The 24083-nt window shown below is 27.2% G+C and overlaps 1 protein-coding gene across 1 annotated transcript in view; it reads left to right on the forward strand.

Annotated features, from left to right (window-relative positions):
• Positions 1 to 768: 768 nt before the first annotated feature.
• Positions 769 to 24083, forward strand: part of LOC127291628 (uncharacterized) — a 28149-nt gene continuing 4834 nt past the window's right edge. The window contains exons 1-3 of the mRNA XM_051320829.1: positions 769 to 937; positions 2691 to 2814; positions 3007 to 3055. Of these exons, the coding sequence (XP_051176786.1) occupies positions 829 to 937; positions 2691 to 2814; positions 3007 to 3055 (282 nt within the window). The 5' untranslated portion in view covers positions 769 to 828. The remainder of the gene's footprint in view (positions 938 to 2690; positions 2815 to 3006; positions 3056 to 24083) is intronic.

Raw genomic sequence — 24083 nt, forward strand, 5'->3', positions numbered from 1 at the left:
TCAACTTTAGTCGAAATGAATAGACAGCAGGGAAAACAGATTTCTATTTTGAACAAAAAACTAGATGATTGCACAAATAAAATTTTGGATGCAATAACTGAACATAAGCTTCTTCGTGAAACTCATGAGGTACTAATTTATTATGCACCCTCATAACATCCGGATATATATTTAAATTAAATAAATGAAGTTTAACTATTTAATCGTTTCACCTTTACTATATTTTTAAGGATTGTCTAGGTAATGATGCGCGGTAAGGGAATTTTTTTTCCAAACTTAAAAAAATATCTGTGATAAATCTTCTCCAAACTTTTTCATTTTTAATTATGCGGTATTTTCTTCTTATAAACAAAGACTCATATTTTTGTCTCAATTAAATCTCTCTCTTCTTATAAATTATAAGATTTTTGCAAATTTCCAGAAGAGCTTATATTAAATTGCATAAATATGTTATTATATTTCTAAAAAAAGCATATGGTAAAAATTTGTTTTAAAAATCATGACTTCTGGAATTGACCTTAAGAACAATGTCAAAATTTAATAAGTTAGTCCCATTTCCGAATGACAATCCTTAAATAAATTGAAATTCCTAATCTCAGAGCTAAGCCCTGTCCGAATAAATTCGGATAATTGAGATTCCATTGTATTTTTTTTGGCGATAGTACTTGTCTACAGCATTTTTATATTCTACATAAATAAATATTATTCTATATAACTATCGTATGTTATTTATCTGTACAGATTATGGAAGGAGTAAAAATAGAAAAACTATGTTATTTGAAAGCGCAGCATGCGACATCCCTTTACAATAGAGTAAAGTGGATATCAATGGGATATTGGGAGGATAACCAGCACCAATATCTCTACATAAATGACTGCGAAGTTACAAATGGAGAGGTTAAATTTATAACTCTTGAAGATTGTAATAATATATTAAGTATGTATAAGTATATTTTTCTTGTAATTACTCAAATTAACATTAGTATTTTAATTACAAGAAATTGTAATAATTATAGTCATTTTATATAAATACAGGCATCGGATTACACGACTTTTTTCAAAAATACGATTTTCAACTTATTTAAATAGGATGTGACTTTTTCGACATAGTGTACTTTTTGTTACAAAATTTTTAAACAAAATATGTCTTTTTAGTATACAATGCAGATCTTCTTTATTTCAATTATTTAAAAAATTTTAACTCAAATTTTTCTATAAATTAAGTATATTTAATAATTTAAATGAAATTCTTCATAAATTTAATTATCTTTAATTATTTTTCAATTAAAAATTTTATGAAATTCAACAATTGTTTACAATTTTCGAAAAAATGAATTAAAATTACAAGAAATTTTAATTTAAAACCTTTAAAATTTTCCATTTAAAAATTTCTAAAATTTAATAATTTTAATTATCACCAAAAAATTTTAGTTCAAAATCACTTGATTTCAATTATTTTCAAAAATTTCAATTTAAAACCTTCTAAAATTTAATTACTTATAAAAATATCAACTTTAACGCTTCAAAAATTTAATGATTTTTATAATATTCTTCAAAAATTCAATTACTTGAAAGTATTTTTCAATTAAGAATTTTCGAAATTCAATTTTTGTTTTTAATTTCTAAAAAACTTTTCATCTACAGAAATTACCGAAATTTCAATTAAAAATAACTTCAATTTCAATTAATTTCATAATTGTGAATTATAAATCTTAGACAATTCAATTACTTTTGAAAATGTTATCCAAAATTATTTGATGAATTATTTTCAATTTTGTAAAATTTAATTATTGTCTAAAATTTAACAAAAACTTTTGAAATCAATTATTTTTAAAATTCTAACTATAATTCTTCCAATGTTCAATTATTTTTAATAATTTTAATATTTCATTAAAAATTCAATTAATTAAAAAAATTTCAAATCAAAAATTGTATTGTCAGAATTTTTTTTACAAATTTATCCTACTTAATTAAAATTTTTAAAAATTACTTCTTCAATTGTGAAATATTCGAAAAAAATTTTCTTGTTATAATATTCCTGTAGGATTATTCTTATTAAGGAATTAATAAAATGTATTAAATATCTAACAACATTAATTATGTAAAGTAAAATACTTATTAACTAATTAAATTTAAAGAAATAAAAAAATTGACTTTTTCTTAATGTGAATCGATTAAAACTACTTCTTTTGTACTTAAAGTCAATCCGAGACCTGTAAATATATACGTTATAAATTAATTTAAAGTGAGAGACGGAGGCTAAATTATTGTCACATAATATTTTATAGCTGTAAAAAATTGTTTTTTAATAAAAATTTGATATTTTAAATTAATTTGTCGCAGTTTAACATTATTGCTATAATACTTTTGACAATAAGAAATAAAAAGTCTGGTTAATCAATTAAATACAAACATAATATTTCTTGGAACAAACGTTTATAATACATATATAACAATTTTTTTGCACATTGTTCAATTTAATAAAAAAAACTTAAGTATATAATAATAATACTTGAAAATAACTATATGCGTAATAAAAGGATAACCTTTACATTTTCAAAACTTTAATTGCAACTGACTTTTGCATAAAAGCATTATGTAACTGAAATTTAAACACCCTCTTGAATTTTAAATCAATCGATAATGTGTGTCTTTCAAAAATAAATTATTTTAATTAATTAAATTTTCAGAAGTAGTTAAAATGCTGCAACAAGGAGATTGTATGTTGCCCGGAAATAATGATATATCTCTCAGAAAAATTCGGAGTATAATTAGCCAAGTTTTTCGAAATATTAGAAATTCTATGAACCAGAGGTAAGTACTAAAAATTAGTAATTTCATGCATTCTTTATTTGTAAATGTAAATTTTTATTTAATGGACCAAAATTTTAGTAGAGGTTTTAAAACTACTTTTGAAGAATTTTTGTTTGATTATAAGAAAAATTATTTTTAGAACAATTAATTAAAAATGTATTTTCTATGTTTTATGTCAACTTTATATTTCAGTGTGTCTAGCGCAGAAGACGACAGAACCGAAGTTGACGAAATAGAAGAGGTAAATCCTCAGAACTTAATAGAAGAATAAGTTTTAATACTATTTTTGTAAAAATGTATTATTAAATATAAACGCACATCATTAAAAACGTGTAAAAATCTTAATGGGAATTTAATCTTTCGCATATTTCATTTATTAGATAGTAATAATCACATTTCTATTACTCTTAATTTCATTGAAGAAATATGCAAACATTTTGTCAAGATGACCAAATAATTACATTAACAATTAAAGGTTCAAATAAAAGAAAAAAATTTATAAGGTTAAATTAAATGTGAGGTAATATTAATTTTTTTAATTCAAGTCTCTTTACCGGGTACATCAGGGAGGAATACATCATTCATATCAGCATCTGAATATGCAGGATATCGTACGAACGTACTGAGGATATATTAGAGATATTCTAATTTCCTTGGACATATTGATATCTCTAGAACGTCAGTAAAATATTCTGAACATCCCGAAATAGTTTAAGAGAATGTACTTGCACAGAAATCACTTTTTTTCAAGCGGATTCCTTAATCATGAGTTTTAACGCTAATTTGACGATGACCCTTCGGTCAGAAACAATAATTGTATTCAATTACACTATTTCTGTTGTCCAAAGAAAAAATAGTAAGTCGTCTTTTCATAATTTTGAAAATTGATAGATCGTTCGATCAAACAATTTTCTCTCTCACGGAAAAATATTTAAACTACATTGTTTAAATATTATTAAATATTTATTTCAAAATGTGTTTAAATAGTAATCTTTTTTGAAACAAATGCAACTGTATATTAAACTTTAATTAAATTATTAATTTCATTTGAACTTCATTTTACTTAATAATTTTTTAGAACAAAAACAAAAATATAATAATAACCACGTTATAACTTTAAGGGGTTAGATCATTGTGACCGGTAACTTTTTTCGTACAATTTTTAATCAAATTAACTAAAAATTGGTTTACTTCTTTATAGTCAATTGAGCTAATCCGTCAGAGTAACTTCAACTGTAACTGAAAGAAGAAATACGAAAATTATTAAATGCAAAAAATTGGTCAAGTGCGAGTTACACTCGCTTACCTAGTGTTCCGTTCACGATTTTTTAAATTATTATGTATATTTTTAAAAAAATATTTTTTATTATTTCCGAAATTTCAAGTTTTTGGAACTCTTTAAATCTGAAATAGCGACTATTCGCTTTGAATTAGTGACTTCGCTTATTCCTAGCGCAGAGTATGCAGCTGGGAATAAGTGAATAATCACTTATTGAAAATTCGCTTATTCCTAGCGAATAGTGGCTTATTGCTAGCGAATAGTCGCTATTTTAATCATACCAGAGTATGCAGCTACGAATAAGCAAATAGTCGCTAATTCAAATTTAGAGAGAATATAACTAAATTTCAATTCAATTCCAATCGGATTCGCTATAATTTTCTTTTAATCTACTCACATAAATACATATATGTATACCACGTTTGAGCATCCTAGCTCAAAAAATTGTCAAAGTTAAGGGGGGGCACGCTTTTTCCAATATTTAGAGGTTTTGAAATATAACTTAATTGAATTCAATTTCAATCAGATTCGCTTTAATTTTTCCTTTAATCTACTCGCGAATAGCATTAGTTTTAGGGAGGAGATATGGTTTGGTGGACGGACATGAGTGAAACCATAAGGGTTCCATCACGGTTCACTACCTTAATGAAACCCTAAAAATAACAACAATCTAGTAATAATAACTGTCATCAAAGTTTATTAATTTGTTTATAAACAAATTAAATAAATATGTACATCCTGTTTTGGTTAAATTATATATTTTACCTACTTTTCGCTTAACAAATAATATCGCGTAGATATTAATGTTAAATAATAAAACACAGGAATTGCAATAACATAAAAAATTTCTAAATCGATTTTTAATTTGAAATTTTCTCCTAACATTAATTTATAAAAATTGTTTATTATTCACGTAATATTTAAAAACAACTTTTTTAGATTTACTGAATGGTTTCTTTTAAAATTCATATACATGCATAGATACATTTTTGGAAAGTGGTGCATTAAAGAATATGATTTTTGGATTTCTGAGATTTACAAATAAATAAATATTTAACTTATTAATTAAAACATTTAAAAAATAGATATTTGGTTTTTTTGATATTTTCTACATTTATTTTTAAACTAGTTATTTATTTTAACTTACTTCTAGGGCAATGGTTCTGATACAGTGTAGAGTTTTCAACGTAATTAAAGTATTATTATTCACAATATTGGAATGTATAACGTTTTTTGTAAGACGACTTTCACAAACTGCCCTTCTAGCCACGAAGAAATTTTTATCACTTTATCTTCCGTTTCGGCGGATCTTTGAGGGTAAGAAATATACTTTTCTGTTTCAGGGAAACAGTGTTGTGATTGGTTATATTCATGTTGCAGAGAAATTGTGGGCGGTTGGTTTTATTTATTTTGGGTCCTCTAGAATTACATCATAGTCACACCCTCGAGTGCTTTTCACTTAAATACTTGTATTATTTTTTAACATTTTCTAAGTACATTTATTATTAAGATTTATATCTATAGCCAATTTTGCTAAAATTTATTTAGTAATAGTAATTCTAGCCAATTTAACTAAGACACCATCTAATAAATAATCAATGTATTATAACTATTGTAAAACTCTTAAATAAATACTGAAGACAAATAAATTTTTTGACTATATTTTATTTATGAAAAGATAAATATATGGGCAAATCCACAGAACCGGCCGATTTCATGTTACTCACATATCTTTCTATTTTAGAAGTATTATATTAATTATTTTCATACTTCAACCATTTTGTAATATCTCTGAGAACCTATTGAAATAAGAAAATTGAATAAATGTGAACCTTCTAGTCTTTTATAAAAAATAAAATCGAATTAAGTAACTTAAAAAATGAAATTTACGGTGTTACTCCAGGTATAAATTTTAATTCTTATAGGTATAACTTGTTCGGCATAGATGCGAACGATTCCAAACTGTGGTGAATTATAGTTTACTTATTGAAGAATGTTTTGAAAGTAATAAAAAATATGTGCTCTTAAATAAAAAGAAATGATAGTCGTTGAAAGTAGCGTTACTCATTATTTTATAATAATGAAATGTCTATACATTTTTGTAAATATATTTTGCGGCGATTATTCGATTTGAATTTTTCAAATTGGAGCTTATTGCTTGTGAACAGACGAACAAATGTATGTATCATAGAATAGAGTGCAATCAGAATTAAAGAAAATATTCCAATAATTATCACTCTATGTTTAAGCGTGAACCATTTTCAACATAGCCTTTTTTCAGTAGCACAACTACAGGATAAAATATGATGAGTTGAAAACATGTGTGATTATATAAAGACATTATTATAATTCTTGTATGCAAACGCCAAATTATATTTTCAATTTATAACGTCCAAAAATTAAAAATAAAAAAAAATTTATCGAAATTAAACTAGTTAATCGTGAAAAATGAATTATCCTTTCATTTGTTTTATTTTCAAAGTTATATCAAAATCGATGTCAATAATGTCAGTTTGTTTGTTAAAATAGTTAATATGAAAATTAGTAAGTAAACAATTTAATTTACAGAAATAAAAAATTAAATGCTAATAAATAAAATATATAATAAAATATGATAAAATATAAATAATTTATTTTTGATAATTAAAAAATTAATTATTTGTATTTTATCATATTTTATTATTCAAAATGTTTTGCACATATTTCAAATAATATATAAAAAAACAAAGAAATGCCATTTTAAATTATAATTTCCAGAAGAAAAATAATATTTTCGTTTTTTGCTTTTAACTCAAACGGCATTAAAATAAAATGAATCACGCAAGAAGATAATTGTTCTTGAATATATTTTAAAGAAAGTAAACCATAAATTAAAGGTGTGCTTGCTATTTGAAAAATTATCATCTTGATAAGTAAAAATCGGCCGGTTCTGTGGATTTGCCCATATATATGACCGGGTCTGAGAAAACGGTGTTATCGACCAAAAAATCAATTTTTTTATAGTGGTTTTTTATAGTTTAAGGTCCTAAAAATACAATCAACTAGTCTCGAATGTTAAAAATAATTTTTTGCATTTGTTTAAACAAATATAAAAAGAAAATTTTTTAAATTAAAATTAAAGTAATTATAAGATAAAAATCACTCTGTATTTTTGTTTAAAATAAAGTATAAAAAATTTATAAATTTATTAAAATTAACGAAAAATTTGACCTAAATCCTTGAAGATGATCTCCAGGTATACCCGTTATCGGCGACCTGGTTGTCTAAGTGTTAAGGATATTTTCTCAAACCTCAAATATGAATGCCAAAACCATTAAAAAAAAATTCGAGGAAAATTCTCGGCGATGATCCGACGATTCACAACCTATGTAGAATAAATTTGTTAAGTTTTTCATGTTTTAGGGCCCAAGTAGCACGGAATATTGTTTGAATGTTAAGGTGATATCAAGTGGGAATATTCTTGTGACATTCAGGCGATATCATAATGTCTGCTTCACAGGGCCATTCCACGGTGTTATTTCTGTGACATTCGTATGATACTGAGGGAATATTCCCGTGAAATTTTTGTGATATTGAGGGAATATCCCTGTGATATTGGGTGGAATATTCCTATGATGTTAAGGTAATATGCCTTTGATATTGAGGGAATATTCCAGTGATATTGACGAGATAATATATAAAATTCTAAAAAAAATTCTATTTTTTTCCAGTTATTTATTTTTTTATTTAAATATTCAAAACAATAAAAAAAAATTTTAGAATTTTATAAATTATAGGAATATTCTCTCAATGTCACTGGAATATTTCCTCAATATTAAAGGAATATTACCTCAATATCACAGGAATATTGCACTCTATATCACAGGGTTATTTCCTCAAAAGCACACAAATTTCACGGGAATATTCCCAATACGAATGTCACGCGAATATCATAGGAATATTCCCACTTGATATTACCGTGACATGTAACCAACATTCCGTGCTGTTTGAGGGTATTATTTTTAATTTTATGAAAAACTTAAACTGCTTGAATATATTAGATTAGATTATATATAGGTATTAGATTAACTATTAAAATATATAATTTAAAAATTTTAAACGAAAATTTTGAGCCGTTTAAAAGTTATAAACAGTTAAGTATAAGTGACTCTCGATAATGGGTCAGAGCGCGCTAGGACAAAAAACACGCCATATTAGAACGGCATTAAGAGTTTTTAAAAACTGACCTTAGATTAGTAATCATCGACCCCGAAAATATAGTATACAGTACTGTTTAGAACATTTCGATTATTTCCGAATTGCATGATTCAAAGAGTTATTTTTTGACACTTTTATTCAAACATGTTTTTCTCAAAACGACTTTTCCGAAATTGCGTAAACTCTAGCTTAAAAAGTTTTTAACCAATCACTCTGAAATTTAGCATATAGTTTCATTATATAAATACGCTCTTTTTGAACCTCAATCCTAAATAATGTATTTGTTTCATTTTGTTTTTTGTTATAAAGCAAATAGTCACTAATTCAAAGCGAATAGTCGCTAATTCAGATTTAAAGAGTATGTATTAAAAAAATTCGTAAAAATTGATGCAAAAACGCCGCCCTTCACCTGTTTTCCCTTAAAATGTTCCTAAAAGTGTGTAGAAAGGATTTCATAATTTCAATGAAAATTGTAGAGGTTAAAAACAGTGTTAAAAGAAAAAGTCGTATGAGGATTTTGATGTTCCATTGGATTCGATAGGAGTTCAGTTTACTACTTTAAAGGGTATAAATTTCGACTCGAGAATTTACATTTCACGTTTTATTTTTATATTCATAATGAGAATTTCCAATTCCACTTGTTTAACCTTTTCATTATCAATATTGCATACAGGCAACATTGCAAATTATCAAGTAAAAAATACTTTTCCAACATTTTTGCCGCAATTTGTTGTCTTTTTGCTTTTTGTTACAAGCAGTAAATCGTTAGCAGTTGTTTGTTGAGTGCAAATGTAAAAAACATTGCGTACCAAAGAAAAATTTTTTTTTTTAATTTGAAAAAAAAATAAAAAAAGAATACCCTAGCAACATGTTTACAGCCTTTAAAAAAATTTGGGTCATCTCAAATTAATTTAGGCCTGAAAGGGTTAAAAACGTATATATTTCAAATTATTGAAATTTTACTTTATATAAATTGCTTTACTCTACTTTATATAAACGTTATATATATATTTTAATTCCTTTCAACCTAAACACAGCGTATCTTTTTTTAACGCAAAATTCAACGCATCGTTATTTGCACTATATCTATAGACTATGTGCACAAGGTTGTATTTATATTGTTAACATACTTTTTTCGTGGAAGTCTTAGATGAATGCAAATACGTGACTATAAAACAAGACTAGAAAATGTCCATAAGAAGATAAGCAGTAGAGAAAATAATAGGATAAAAATATAGATATATACAAAAAGTAAGAGAATTATAAGTAAGATAATATTTTCTAAAAGATACAACATAAATAGAACATTATATAAATAATCTAATGCTACTTAAAAGATCGGCAATTGTTCTTTGCATTCGATAAAGGGCTATTTGCTAAACTAAAATCCAAGTTTTTTATTTACAGAAATGATAAGTTGTCTAAGAATGATCTCGTATTGTAAGATAAAATTCCCACTCAGTAGCTGCGTGCAATAACTTTCTGGACATTCGAACAATCTCTCTATTTGTAGTCAGGTAACAATGGGCGGGCCATTTTTTCTCACTGCTATCCTACTGCCATCGGAGCGTGCGTCTGTTTGTCAAGCAAGTTATTGCATCCAGCAATTCTGTTACACAGCGGTTCCACATGTATGCGAAATCGTAGAGTCGTTGCGAGCGTTGTAACCCCTCCATCCCATATATTCTATACACTTACCTTCTGACGTCACGGAGGGAAATACATAGAGTAGATGGGATGGAGGGGTTACAACGCTCGCTCGCAAGAACTTTGCTATGTCGCCTGTATGTGGAGACGCTGTAATCTTGATCCCACACGGCACCTGAACTCTGTGAGAAGCATATAAGCATGAACTTGTGATTTTTATCTTAAAAAATTCAAGCCATGAAAATTATACCAAAAAATTTTTTAATAATTTATTAATAAAAAAATTATTTTTTAAATTCAAATTTAATTTCATTAAAAAATCTAAATAATATTATAAGATTTATATACTTCACGAGACGTTTTTTAATGTATAAAAAAATTCAAACTTTTCATGTCCACTTTTAACGACATGCATTTTTTAAGAAAACATTACACGTTAATGATTATACGTATTTTTCATTCTATAGAAAGTCACCCTTGAAATAAGACTAAAAACATTTAAAAGCTTTTATTATAGAATGATTATGTACAACGAGGCGACGCGGCACATCGAACTCCGCGCTGGGGAGAGTTGTGCCGCTCAGATTTTTTAGTTGTTTAATTTAAAGCAAATGATTTTACGCGTAAGAAATTAAATAATTATTGCCAATATATGATTTACTATTATTTATTAATCATTTATTGTAAACTTTTTAAGGTTTTTTGAACAATCTTAACAATGAAGATTAATAAATAATTTTTAAGACCTGAGTACTTATTCGGAATGCGATTTATTGAAATCACAATTGACACACATATAACTCACCCTTTTTTACCCTTTACACTTTTTAAATGTGCCTAGTTTTTTCAAACGATGCATTGAATCAACTTTTCTCTTGTAATGGGTTGGAATAACTATTTCGAACAAACGAGGCAATAGTAGATTATGATCATGTAGCTATTAACAGCGGCACAACTAGCCCCAAGCGAAAGGCACAATTAACCTCGTTGCGTCGACGCTCACTTTTTATCATATATTAAAAAAATAAATAATTAAAAATATTAAGATCAATTCACCTTTGATTCTTCGATAAATTTGGACCATTTAAAAAAATACGCATCGATGTCTTTAAAAATGCCAAAAATATACCAAAAAGTATAAACATAAAAACTTATACGTAAGTGACGCCAAAGCACCAAATTACTAACAGCTGATTAAATCAAAATCAAAATAGTTGCCAAAGATGCGTATTATTAAATCAATACTTCTCTCACTTTCACTTTTCAATTTTTTTTTGTTCTTGAGATATTCCTATCGGCATAACTTACCTTCGGCACTTTCAGCCCCGGTCTCCCCTACACGGAGAACAATCAGTTTGTTATAATATGGATACCGAATTTTTAGCCCTGGTAGCTAATATTTAGCTGCCATATGTAAAAATGTTGGCTCTAATTATTAGCTGTATTAGCTAACAATAATTGCTATCCATATAGTAGCAATTGGGATTAGCTAAAGTATAACTAAATTTTAGTTAATATATTTAATTATTTTTCTCCATGTACTTGTAAATAATTTTGCATTACAAAATATTAGGGATTGTGGAAACTGTAGACCATACACCATGCACCTTTTTTGACAGCTGCTTGCAGGGACTACAAAAAATGAGACAGAGTTTAACTAAAATTAAAAAACAACCGCAATTTCGCTAGTATATTATATCACTTCGTGCTGTCGTAAAAAAAATTTTCTAGAAATGACGATGATCTTTCCTCAAAAATAGTAATTTTAGGGGTTTCCCTCATAACAAAAGGATATCCCTAGGATATCCATATCAATGGTCGATATCCTAGAATGGTCTCCAGGATATCTTGGGATATCCAAACCGCCGGTCTGTGGGACATCAACAGGACATCCATAGGATATCCACAGGATATCCCTAAGACATCCACAAAATATCTATTGGATATTATATCGCAGGATATCCATGGGATATCCTCAGGATGTCCGTGGGATATTCTTAGGATATTCACGGGATATTTAATATCTCAACATATATTTTTAAAGGTTAAAATTGTTAAGCTAATATAATAAATAATAATATAATAAAACCAAAAATCTTATGAGCTTCTAATTTATTTTAAATGAAGGTTTGAAACGCATTTTTCAAAGTTTTTAAATAAATTCATGCACTTAATGTATCATTAATATTAATAGTTATTCGTTATTTGCGGGGAAGAATTTATATTGTTTAAAGCCAATTTATTTTCTGACAATATTAAGCATATATGAATAAAGGAATGAATCACGAATGAGAAAAAAATTAGTTAATAATTTTTCAAATTAAACAACTTTCTCGAAAAACAAGTTGCATTTTATTTTATTTATTATATAAAATTTAATTCACAGAATATTCTCACTCGTAGTCTCATAATGACTTTAAAAACAATATCCTGAGAATATCTTCTTGACATCCAGAAGATATACTGAGAATATCCTGAAAATATATGTGGGATATCCTGACGATATATATGGGATATCCTGATCATATCTGTGGGATATCCTGACGATATCTATGGGATATCTGGAGGACATTTATGAAAGTCTATAGAGATATCCAGTAGATATCCTATCCCTCCTGGGATATCCTTTGGATATCCCATGGATATCTGAGGATATCCAAACCGACGATTTTTTTGGATATCCTTAAGAGATCCTTTTGATATCCATAGGACATCCCTAGGATATCTGCGGGCTATTATCAATATATCCCAAGATATCTTGTGTTATTAGGGTTCAAATTTGGTTTTCTGACCAAAAAAATATAAATTTTGGTTCGAATTAAAATTTCAAGTATACTCAAAATTTCTTCGTTCACGCACAAGCTATATTGTATGTATAAAAAACCCCTGAAAATTTCAGCCCGATCGATTTAGCGTTTTTGAAAAACTCGTAACGGTAGTTCTCAAAAATTTGACACAAGGGTTTCCAAATATATTCACAATATTTTTTTTTGCAATTTTTTCAAAATATTTTTTTCTGTGTAAATTTAATTTTGTTTGGTAAAGAAACCTATTTCTTGGATTAAAACGAATCGATTATTTCTGGCATGAAAACGAATCGATTGATGTATATAACGTTTACATTTTACCAATATTTATAAAATTGATCGCTATTTTAGTTGTAGATAATCCTTCTTATAATCTTGAATATGTATACACTGAGAGAAACGATTAGTTGCGATTACCATTTCGTTAGTAAGAGTATTTTTGCTAATTTATATTAGTTACTGTTACCAATTAGTTAGTCAGCCAAACCATTTAGTTAATAAGGTAACTAATTAAATAGTTATTCCAACAAATTAATTAGTTAAACAAACTAATAAAATAGTCATGCCAACCAATAAAAATAGTAACCATAACTAATAAATTAGCAGCAGTATAGTTTACTAACTAAAAATGATCACCACAAAAATAATAACCCCAACCAATCTTTTCTCTCAGTGTATGTGTATCATGATGAGGAAGCTAAATGGTCATGAAATGAACACTTAGCTTGAGAAGTAGCGGATTAAAACAGCCTTAACTTTGGTTCTAGTGCTCCGATTTTTATGAAATTTCGGGAAAACATTATCGAGGGTATGTACTTTTGATATATATGCAATAAAAAAATCGATTTTTTAACCACATAAAGGTGTGTAACCCCTTAAACATTAAAACAGATACTTATTTAAAAACCAATCTTATTTAAATATTGATAAAATTAATTCATTAAAGTTCATTATAATTTGACTTGATTAGTACCTTGATAAAATTGTTTTTAAAAAAAAAATTTTATCTGTGCAACCAAATAAATATTTAGTACCAAAAAACTCTCTAAAGTATAAATTGGTTTTAAAAATAATTTCATAAGTTATGATTTTTATTGGATAATCATGCACCCCGAAATTTCTTTAACTTGGAAGAATTTTTTGTTTGTTTTAAAGATTATATACTGAAATTTAATTGCAAATTTTATTAAAAATACAAGCAAAGAGTAATTGAGTATTACTCATATAGAAAAGAAACTTTCGTATTGCAATAAGTATTAAAATAATTTCTTTACATCAAATTATTATAATTATTAAACAATTGCAATCAAATAAAAAGGTTTTTTTAATAAGTTGTATGCCCATATCGGTGGGTGTGGCTTTGATGTTATCTTAAAGGACCCAAAGTAGATAAATCTAACCACTCAAGCTCTTCCTCCAGCATAAATGTAGACCAACCAAAACCGTTCCCCCTCCATAAAAAATGGAAATAATTTTCTCTTCACGAAAAAGTTGTACTGTAATCGAATTGAAGGTGAGAAAAGAATCTTCGAGGCACAGTTTTGATAATCCGCTTTACGAGAAATCATTCAGAGGAAAGAAGAAGTTTTTTTGTAGTTAAACAAATAATTACGTTACGTTTTATGCCTTGTCATCTAATTTATTGTTTAAAAACTATTAAAACAGTGATTGCATCAAAAGAATTGTATTCTATAGAACTTCATCACTCTGAAAGTAAGTGAAATTAAATACATTTTTAAAAAGAAATTTATAAAAGAACAAAGATTCTTCCTTTTTTTACTCTTTTTGCTCTACTATTTCTTCTCGAGATGTCGATTGAGGAGCTGGATCGAAGAACCGACGTTACGCTCGGACTGGACGCGCTAATACCAGTCGGGTAGCAGTGAGCGCCTCTGGGACACACACTGCTACCCGACTGGTATTAGCGCGTCCAGTCCGAGCGTAACGTCGGTTCTTCAATCCAGCTCCTCAATTACGATGTTTAGCAAAAACATGGGCGAACCACAGGAAAATTTTCGGTGATTGCATTCGAGACATATTTTACAATAAATGCAGAAACGCATGATAATCCCCACCTTACCATTACATATAAAAGTCATTTAATCAAATTTACAAATTGCAAATAACAGAGAACATGAAAATTGTTTCATAATATGAATTTACAATAATTGTTAATACTCAAAATTAGTAATTAACTGAATATATCTGTAGAACTATTTCTTTAATCTATTTTAAATTGATTAAAATTTTTGGGGCGGTTGAAGTTGCCCACAATTGAACTGCACACACAGTAAACTGCATACAATAAAAATGCATATAAGTTATTTAAAAAAAATTTTTTTGAATTAAAATTATAAACTAAATACAATTAAAATGCGCACCGTTAAACTGCTTAAAAAACTGCACACGAATTAAAATATTAATATTTTATTTAAAAAATTATTACCGATTACACTGCATACCGTAAAATTGCATACAGCAAAAGATCCCACAAATTAAATTAATTCAATTTTATTCAAAATTATATAATATATTATTATATAATTATATTAATATTTTGATACTTGTTCATTTTCTTGTATGCAGTTTAACAGTGTGAATTTTAACCGCATACTGTTTTTAATTCAAGTATACAAATATTATACATTAATAAATTTGTAAGCATTTTTGCTTTATGCAGTTTAACGGTGTGCAGTTCAGTCGTAAATAATTTTTTAATTCAAAAATATTAATTTAATTCTTATACATTTTTCCCGTATGCAGTTTAACGGTGCGCATTTTCATTGTATTTAGTTTATAAATTTAATTCAAATAAATTTTTTTTAAATAACTCGTATGCAGTTTATTGTATATGTAATTCAATTGTGGGCAACTTTAACCGCCCCGAATTTTTATCAGGCTAATATATTTTCTTCAAAAATTTAATTAGTAAAATATTTGTGTATCCAGAAATTTATATTTCATAATTTTTATTCAACTTATTTTTTATGTGAATAGCTCAAATTGTAATTAAAACGAAAATTATTATATTATATAATCATAATCCCATCTGTACGTAAATAAAATTATTATTTATCCCAATATTTTTCTTTTCTAAACGCCATTTATTCTATTGCACAAATTCTTAAAATATCAAATTATGGAAACTTATTTTTATGAAAATTGTTAGGGGAAATAGGGGAAATGGTCATATGTAGCCGAAAATGGAACCAATATTAGAATTTTGCAGGTGGTAAAAACATTGTACGATTATACCTCGATTTTTCTTTGTTCCATGAAAAAAAACTGTTTTTAGTGATTTTTTTCTAACTTATCTATTATGTTCAATACGTGTTTGTTTTATAAATAACAGCATTTTATATAACATTTTTGTTTTTAGGGTTCCGTACTCGGTTCAGAACCCTATTAATATCGGTTTTTTTAAATCGTGTACCCCCTCCCTCCTTACTGTCACACGAATTTATCTGGAAGGCTGAAATTTGGTAGGAGAGAGTGGGGCAAAACCGGGTTTTTTAAAATTTTATGTCAAAAGAAAATCTATTTTTTATCGAAAGTAAATCACTTACAAAACTTTTTGTGTCGATATATTCGTTTCGGCAAGTATATCATCTTTTTCAGCATTTATTTACGAGTAATTTTCATTAAAAGTAATTCTTAAATAAATTATTAACAATAAGCTGAGAATTTTACATTTTGTTAAAAAATGAAGACTGGGGCAAAACCGGGTATCAAACGGTGGGGCAAAATCGGATATATTTAAAAACATTACACTATGCCTATTTAAATTTTAACTCAAAAGAATCTACATGTATGTTTCAAGATTGATGTTTAACTTTCGATATATTAATTTTTTATCATACCGATGAATAAACGATAAAAAATTAATAAAAATATTAAAAATGTTGCCTAAAAAAATTTGACTGATGTTATTCATTATATTATTAATATGGTATATTTTGATTGAATTTATTGAATATTAATTATTTTCTATTAAGGGATATATAATTGAATAAAAAGTTAAATAATATTACATGATTTATAGATTTTCTTGAAAAACCTGGTTTAAATTGATCAAAAAATTTTTTTAACACCATGAACCTTACTTTTTCATTTTCTAATGTTCAAAGAAGAATTTTCAACGAGACTTGAACTAATTTGTTTGACAGATTCCTTGTAAACCGAGAATTACAAAAAGGTACACGGTTTTGACCCACTCTCCCCTACACATATGCATTTTCACGTGTACATTACAAAAAAAAATATAGCGAGCATGATTGAAGTAAATTATCAAATGACTATGTACCCCCCTAGCGACCACATCTTTTGACATAATGCGCTCAAATTTGGTACACTTATGTATTTTTAAGTGAAAATTACAGAAAAAAATATAGCGAACTTGATTCGGATCAATTTACTTAGCGTTGTCAAGGGAAAATATAAAATTAAAAAAAAAATAGTTTAATCTCCCCAGCGCATACAATATTCAACACAGGCAGTTCATATATAGTATACGAATTTTTTTTACGTTAAAAAAACAAGGAAAAAAAGCGGTTACGATTGGAGTTGATGATTAACTTTTTATCAAATTTTTCAAGAAAAAATTTATTTTTTCACCAAAAAGGAAGAAAATTTTTTTTAAAGGGATTCAAATTTATATATTTTGACGTATTTTTACGTGAACATTACAAAAAAAATATAGCGAGCATGATTGGAGTTGATTATCATAGCGTTGTCAAGAAAAATGATAATTTTAGGGAAAAATGTATTTTTCCACCAAAAACGAAAAAAATTTTACCTAAAGTGATTCAAATTTATACATTTTTACGTGTAGATTACAAAAAAAATGTAGCGAGAAAGATTGGAGTTGATTTTCCTGGTGCTTTCAAGAAAAAACTGATTATTTTAGAAAAAATCAGAAATTTTCTCCTAATAACGAAGAAAATTTTATCTAAAGTGCTTCAAATTTATTCATTTTCACGTATTTTTATGTAGATTATAGAAATAATTTTATAAAAAGATGATAAGAAGTGGAAAAAGTGGACTTTTTCCTCAAGTTCATTTCTTCAGTCGTTATAAATCTAAAATAGAAAATCGGACAACTGAAAAGAAGGGTTTCGTACTCGAAGCGAACTTATTTAATAGAAAAACTAAACTTTAGTACTAACTTTAGTGTCCCGGTCAAGGATGTACATATTAAAGGGATATATTCTTCATAAAAAAATAAAACGAAAAGTCCTTTACAGTTTTTCAAAAATTTTTATAGTTTTTGCGTAAATTGCAAATGAAAATTTAAAAATTACGCGTTGGGATTAGCCGTGCGAGCTCAGTGGGCCGGTAGTAGGGGCGACTTGAACAGAACATTTCCAAAATTTGCAGGCGTGGGCGTTTACCATCAGCGCTGTGATGCACTGAAAAAAAAATTTATTTGGATCAAATAAAAAGTATTTGATCTAAATACATCATTTACTTGTCTATTATCCAATAAATATGTATTTGAACCAAATACACATTTACTAAACCTAAGTATTTTATTTTATCGTATCAAATAAATATTTATTTGAATCAATTATGAAAATTATTTCATTCAACACTGCATGTTTTTTGATTCAAATAAATATTTATTTGCATCAATAAAATACTTTTCTTGAAACAACTAAAAATTTTATTGAATCAAATATTTGATTATTTATCATAAGTAATTGTTTTAATTGAAACTAAAACCTCTTTAATTGCGGCAATTATTATATTTTATTTGATCCAAATACATAATTTATTTGCATAAAATGTATGAATTTTTTGATTCAAATAAATCAAAATTTGAATTGAATAAATAACATATTTATTTACTAATTCTTCCATTTCTAAATTAAATTCTTACTCAAATAAATAAATTAAAAATATGTAATTTCTGCATACTGTGATCGCATATTTTTATTTTTCAACTAATTCATACATAGTATTAATGATTAAACGCAAACCTGAGAAATAAATAAATCTAACGCATGGGGGGAATCGAACCCACGATGAGTCTAACGCTTTACCAACTACGCTACACACGCTACGTGAAAACGAATATTAACTTCATGATGCCATTTGAACTTGCAAAATACCTAACTCAGAAAATTGCCTAACATCATATAGTTAAAGTTAAGATATTAAATTATATTTTCCAATTAAATGCAATTTATAAAATATAATTAATTATATGCTTTATGATTATCATGAATCATCCCAGGTGAATTTTCAAAAAAAGTGTAAATATATTTTTATTAAAAACGCGTTTTTCGTTGTTCTGAATCCTTGTAAACATTAATTTTTTGTTGATGAAAAAATATTTGACTTTTGGACTTAGAATATTAAATAATATATATAAATAAATGAATAGTATCAAATAACTCATTATTCTCATTACACTTAAATATTTAATTCTTTAATAAAATAGTGTATTAACATTAAATAACGCATTATTTATATTAAATAATTTAGTTGATTAGAATCAATAAAATAAATTTATTGTATCAAATACTTTTCATTTGTATTAAATAAACGAAATATTTGAGTGAAATAAATGAATGATTAGTTTCAAGTAACTCATTATTTGTATTAAATAAATTCATTTATTCAATTTAATTAATTATTTAATTGAACCAAATACGATTTATTTGGTTCAAATAAATGCGATTTAAATAATTCGAGTTATTTAAATCAAATACATATTTTTTGATCCAAATAAAAAGTATTTGAACCAATTAAATATTTTTCAAATAATTTGAAGTAGGGTCATTTGGGGAAAATGTAAACAGCAGATATTGCAGCTTAATTTACAGATTGAAAATTAAGTTCGACCCCAATATTTTAACCTCAGCTCACCTGCAACAGGTTCTGAGTATTGCCAATTTTTTTTTTACAATTGTCAAAGCCATACTCCAATTTGTCGCTTAATGCATGAAAGATTGAAAAACAAAGTTTTACTGTTTCAGTATTTTGTCTCGCATTTGAATAAAAATGAACTAAAACTTCAAACTAAAATTTCTAATTATTTCTTATGAATCCCTTAACAAAAGCTGACTTTGATTTTTTAATTTCGTCAATTCAGTTAATAGATAATTAAGTGTTTACATTTACCCCGAGAATTCGAAAACTCGGGGTAAATGTAAACAGAATTTCTGATGCATTTTAAAAGAAAATAATTGAATAAATTTGCTTCTATTTCACAATTACATTATTTTGGCCCTGTAAAATTACATAAAAAACGAAATTGGATCTTCTTTTATATCTCCTTCGTGTTAGTCAGTTGCAGGTATAGACCTGCATAGTATTGCATAGTGCATTTACGTGTTTAAAATATAGGAAAGCGATTCTTCACGATTGGTGAATAAAACTCAGGTACGTAGGAATCCTAGAATAAGAGTGAGTGATTGATTAGTTGATTGATTGATAGATTGATTGATGGATTGATTGATGGATTGATTGGTTGATTGATTGGACGATTGATTTATGGATTGGTTGATTGAGTAATTGGTGGATTGATTGGCGGATTGATTGGTGGATTGATTGGTTGATTGGATAATTGATTTATAGATTGGTTGATTGGTGGATTGCTTGATTGATTGGTGGATAGATTGGTTGCTTGGATGATTGGTTGATTAAGTGATTGATTGGTGGATAGATTGGTTGCTTGGATGATTGATTTATAGATTGGTTGATTGAGTGATTGATTGGTGGATTGATTGGTGGATTGATTGGTTGATGGATTGAGTGATTGATTTTAAATCTGACTTCAGATTCGTATTCAGCGACCTCGAAAACCTCCGAGTAGCGAGATTTAAGCAAATTTGATCAATATTTTAAAATATTTTTAGGTTCATCCGCCATATTGGATCCGCCATTTTGAAAATTTTAAATTTGTCTTCAAATTTGTATTCAGTGACCTCAAAAACCCCCGAGTAGCGAGATTCAAGCAAATTTGATCAATTTTTAACAATATTTTTTATGTTTGTCCGCCATTTTAGATCCGCCATTTTGAAATTTAAAAATTCGATTTTAGAATCTTATTCAGCAACCTTAAAATCTTATTTTTACCACGTTGAATGAAAATCTATTAAAATTTATTGAAGTTATTCAAGTTTTTACATTACTAGTTTTGTTATGGTAATGATTGCTTATTTTATATGTTGCATATCAATCAATTGGTTCAATTATTTTACATCTACCAAGAATTTTTTTCAGTTTTTACATCCCTTTACACAGTAGTATACTTGGGATAACTTTTTTCTTAAACCTCTTTAAACTACAGGGGTGTTTACATTTACCCCGAATTTTGGGAAAATTTCAAAATCTCGGGGTAAATGTAAACAGTCAGATTTAAGCGATTCAAGTTAATCAATATTTTTTTGTACCTCATAAAATGTTTCTAGGGAAGTGAAGTAACAAGTTCATGCAGTAGAAAACCGGAAGTATTGCTTTTTAAAATAAAAAACTTACGTTAATGTCGAAACTAAGCAAATCCGTTTACATTTACCCCAAATGACCCTATTTGAATCAAATAAATTTTTTTTTCAGTGTGCATCGGGTTAAAATAAAGTAATAAATTAACATTTTAGTGTACGTATTAAATTAATAGTTAAAATAACTAACTCTCTAACTAACTAACTAACTAACTTACTTAGTTATTAACTAAATTAGTAAATTAGTAAGTAAGTTTGTAAGTTAGTAATTATGTTAAAATACCACCCCAATTGTGTTAAAATAACTAACTAGCTAACTAGGTAGCTAGCTAAATAACAACCTTAGTTACTAACTAAATTAATTACTAACTTCCTAATTCAGTAAGTTAGTAAGTTAGTAAGTAAGTTAGTTAGTAATTATGTTAAAATAACACCAGAATTGTGTTCAAATAACTAATGAACTATCGAACTAACTAGCTAGCTAGGTAAATAACTAAATTAGTTACTAAGTCACTAACTTTCTAATTTAGTAAGTCAGTAAGTTAGTAACGAAGTTAGTTAATTAGTTATTGTAACACAATTGGGGTGTTATTTTAACATAATTACTAAGTAACTTACAAACTTACTTACTAATTTAGTTAATAAGTAAGTAAGTTAGTTAGTTAATTAGGCAGTTAGTTATTTTAACTGTTAATGTAATACGTAAACTAAAGTGTTAATTTATTATTTTATTTTAACCCGATGCATAACAGCGCTGATGGTAAACGCCCACGCCTGCAAATTTTGGAAATGATCTGTTCAAGTCGTCCCGACTACCAGTCCACTGAGCTTGCACAGCCAATCACAACGCGTATACGGAGAAACTTTGTGTATCACTTTTTGTTAAACTCATATGTATTTTTAGTAAATTGACTACTAAAGTGGGGAAAAAACGAGAAAGAGACAAAATTTCTTATTTAATAGAAGTCTCTTTAACAATATATAGATATATAGATATATATAGATATATCATATATATAATGATTTTTAAAGCTTTTTTGACGAGCTACACGCTGTTAATAAAATTTTTTTTTTTAAAATAACATTGGACCTTGAAATTCAAGGTCAAAATGTTAATTTACGTTTATCTCAAAATCGGATTTTTTAAAATTATTTTTAACTATCTCAATGGAAAGCTTGACTAATTTCCTACAAAATATGTAATTTTCAGAGTGGGATCTTTTAAAGTTTTTAAGGTATTAATTAATTAATTAATTAATGTTTATAACAAATGAAATATTTTACAAACAAATAAAATTACCGTTATTCTAAAGTTATTAATTGAAAGTTAACGTAATTTCGCATCCAACGAGCCCTATATGCAGTATTTTGGATAAGTAGATTGTTAATAAACAATTCCAATGTTAACTAATTGTTTATTAACAATCTACTTATCCAAAATACTTCATATAGGGCTCGTTGGATGCGGAATTACGTTAACTTTCAATTACTAACTTCAGAATTACGGTAACTTTATTCGTTTGAAAAATATTTCATTTGTTATAAACATTAATTAATATCTCAAAAACTTTAAAAGATCCCACTCTGAAAATTAGATGTTTTGTAGGAAATTAGTCAAGCTTTCCATTGAGATAGTTAAAAAAAAAATTTTAATCCGATTTTGAGATATTGGGATCCGAAATCTTGTGTAACTACTCAACCCTGAACCCACTTGCGGCAACCAACTTGCTGTTTTGTCTCTTCCTTTATACATATGTGACCGCCCACGACAAAACAAGGCTTAGCTCCCAAAAAATCAATTTTGAGTTTTTGATGCTAATCGATAGATTTTAAGTTGCTCTTTCACATGCAAAAGTCAGAAATTGTTTATGTCAATTGCTTTTGACACTATAACGTTCAAAAGACGGGCATGTCAAGCGTGTTCCTTGTTTCTGCTTCTACTTCAATCGCTTGCCCTGTGAAATTTACTTTTGGGAGCTGAGCCTTGTTTTGTCGTGGACGGTCACATATGTTAGACAAAGACAAAATAAAAAATGGCTACCGCAAGTGGGTCGACACCAGATGGCGTATCGCAACTCTGCGGTTCCCAATACGTAAATCAACATTTTGACCTTGAATTTTAATAGGCCAGTCAATAAAGACAAAAAGTGCCACTAATTGCTTACAGATTCTTCTAAATGAATTTTGGTAGTTTGGGGTGGTAGTATAAAGGCCCCATAGTTTGCTCTCGATTTCCGGTTGCAGAAATTGTTATAAACAATGGTCAAAGTTGGTGAAACGTGGTTTTTTGTTGCGCGTTACTTTCCTTTAAATTTTAGAGGAAAAAGTTGTGATTAAAAAGAAAAGGTATTAAAAATACCTACAAAATGGCGGGTCGGAAGTTAAAATCGGATTATTTGTTTAAAAGTTATTGAATTTAAACCATTAAAAATGGCACTTTTTTAATTGTTTAATAACTTTGTTAATAATAATCCGATTGAAGTGAAACTTTCTGAAAATGTGCCCCTCGCGATACTGAACAAAATGAAAAAACTTCGAACCCAATCGGATGAATAGTTAATAAATTATTCCATTTGTTAATTAAAAACATGTTGTTATTAAAAAAAAAATTGTTAAAATATTGATAAAAAAATTTTTTAATTAAAAATATAATTCCATTTTTGAAAAGAGGAGAAAAAATAACATAAAATCAAAAAAAAGAAAGATTAAAATCGTTCAACAATTAACCTGATTTACAACAACTTTTGTAAATTTGAACGGGTGATTTCAGTTTTATAGCGGGCGTCAATCCGCGCTACGAGTTCCCCCACTCCGCCGTTTGGAGCAAGGAAAAATGATGAACTCCCTTTAGCCCACTTTATAAATAAGAAAAAAAATTCCTACAATGTTTAA

The sequence above is a fragment of the Leptopilina boulardi genome, unplaced genomic scaffold, assembly GCF_019393585.1.
Source record: "Leptopilina boulardi isolate dan_hultmark-lab unplaced genomic scaffold, ZJU_Lbou_2.1 LbouV2_149, whole genome shotgun sequence".
In the NCBI taxonomy this organism is placed as follows: Eukaryota; Metazoa; Arthropoda; class Insecta; order Hymenoptera; family Figitidae; genus Leptopilina; species Leptopilina boulardi.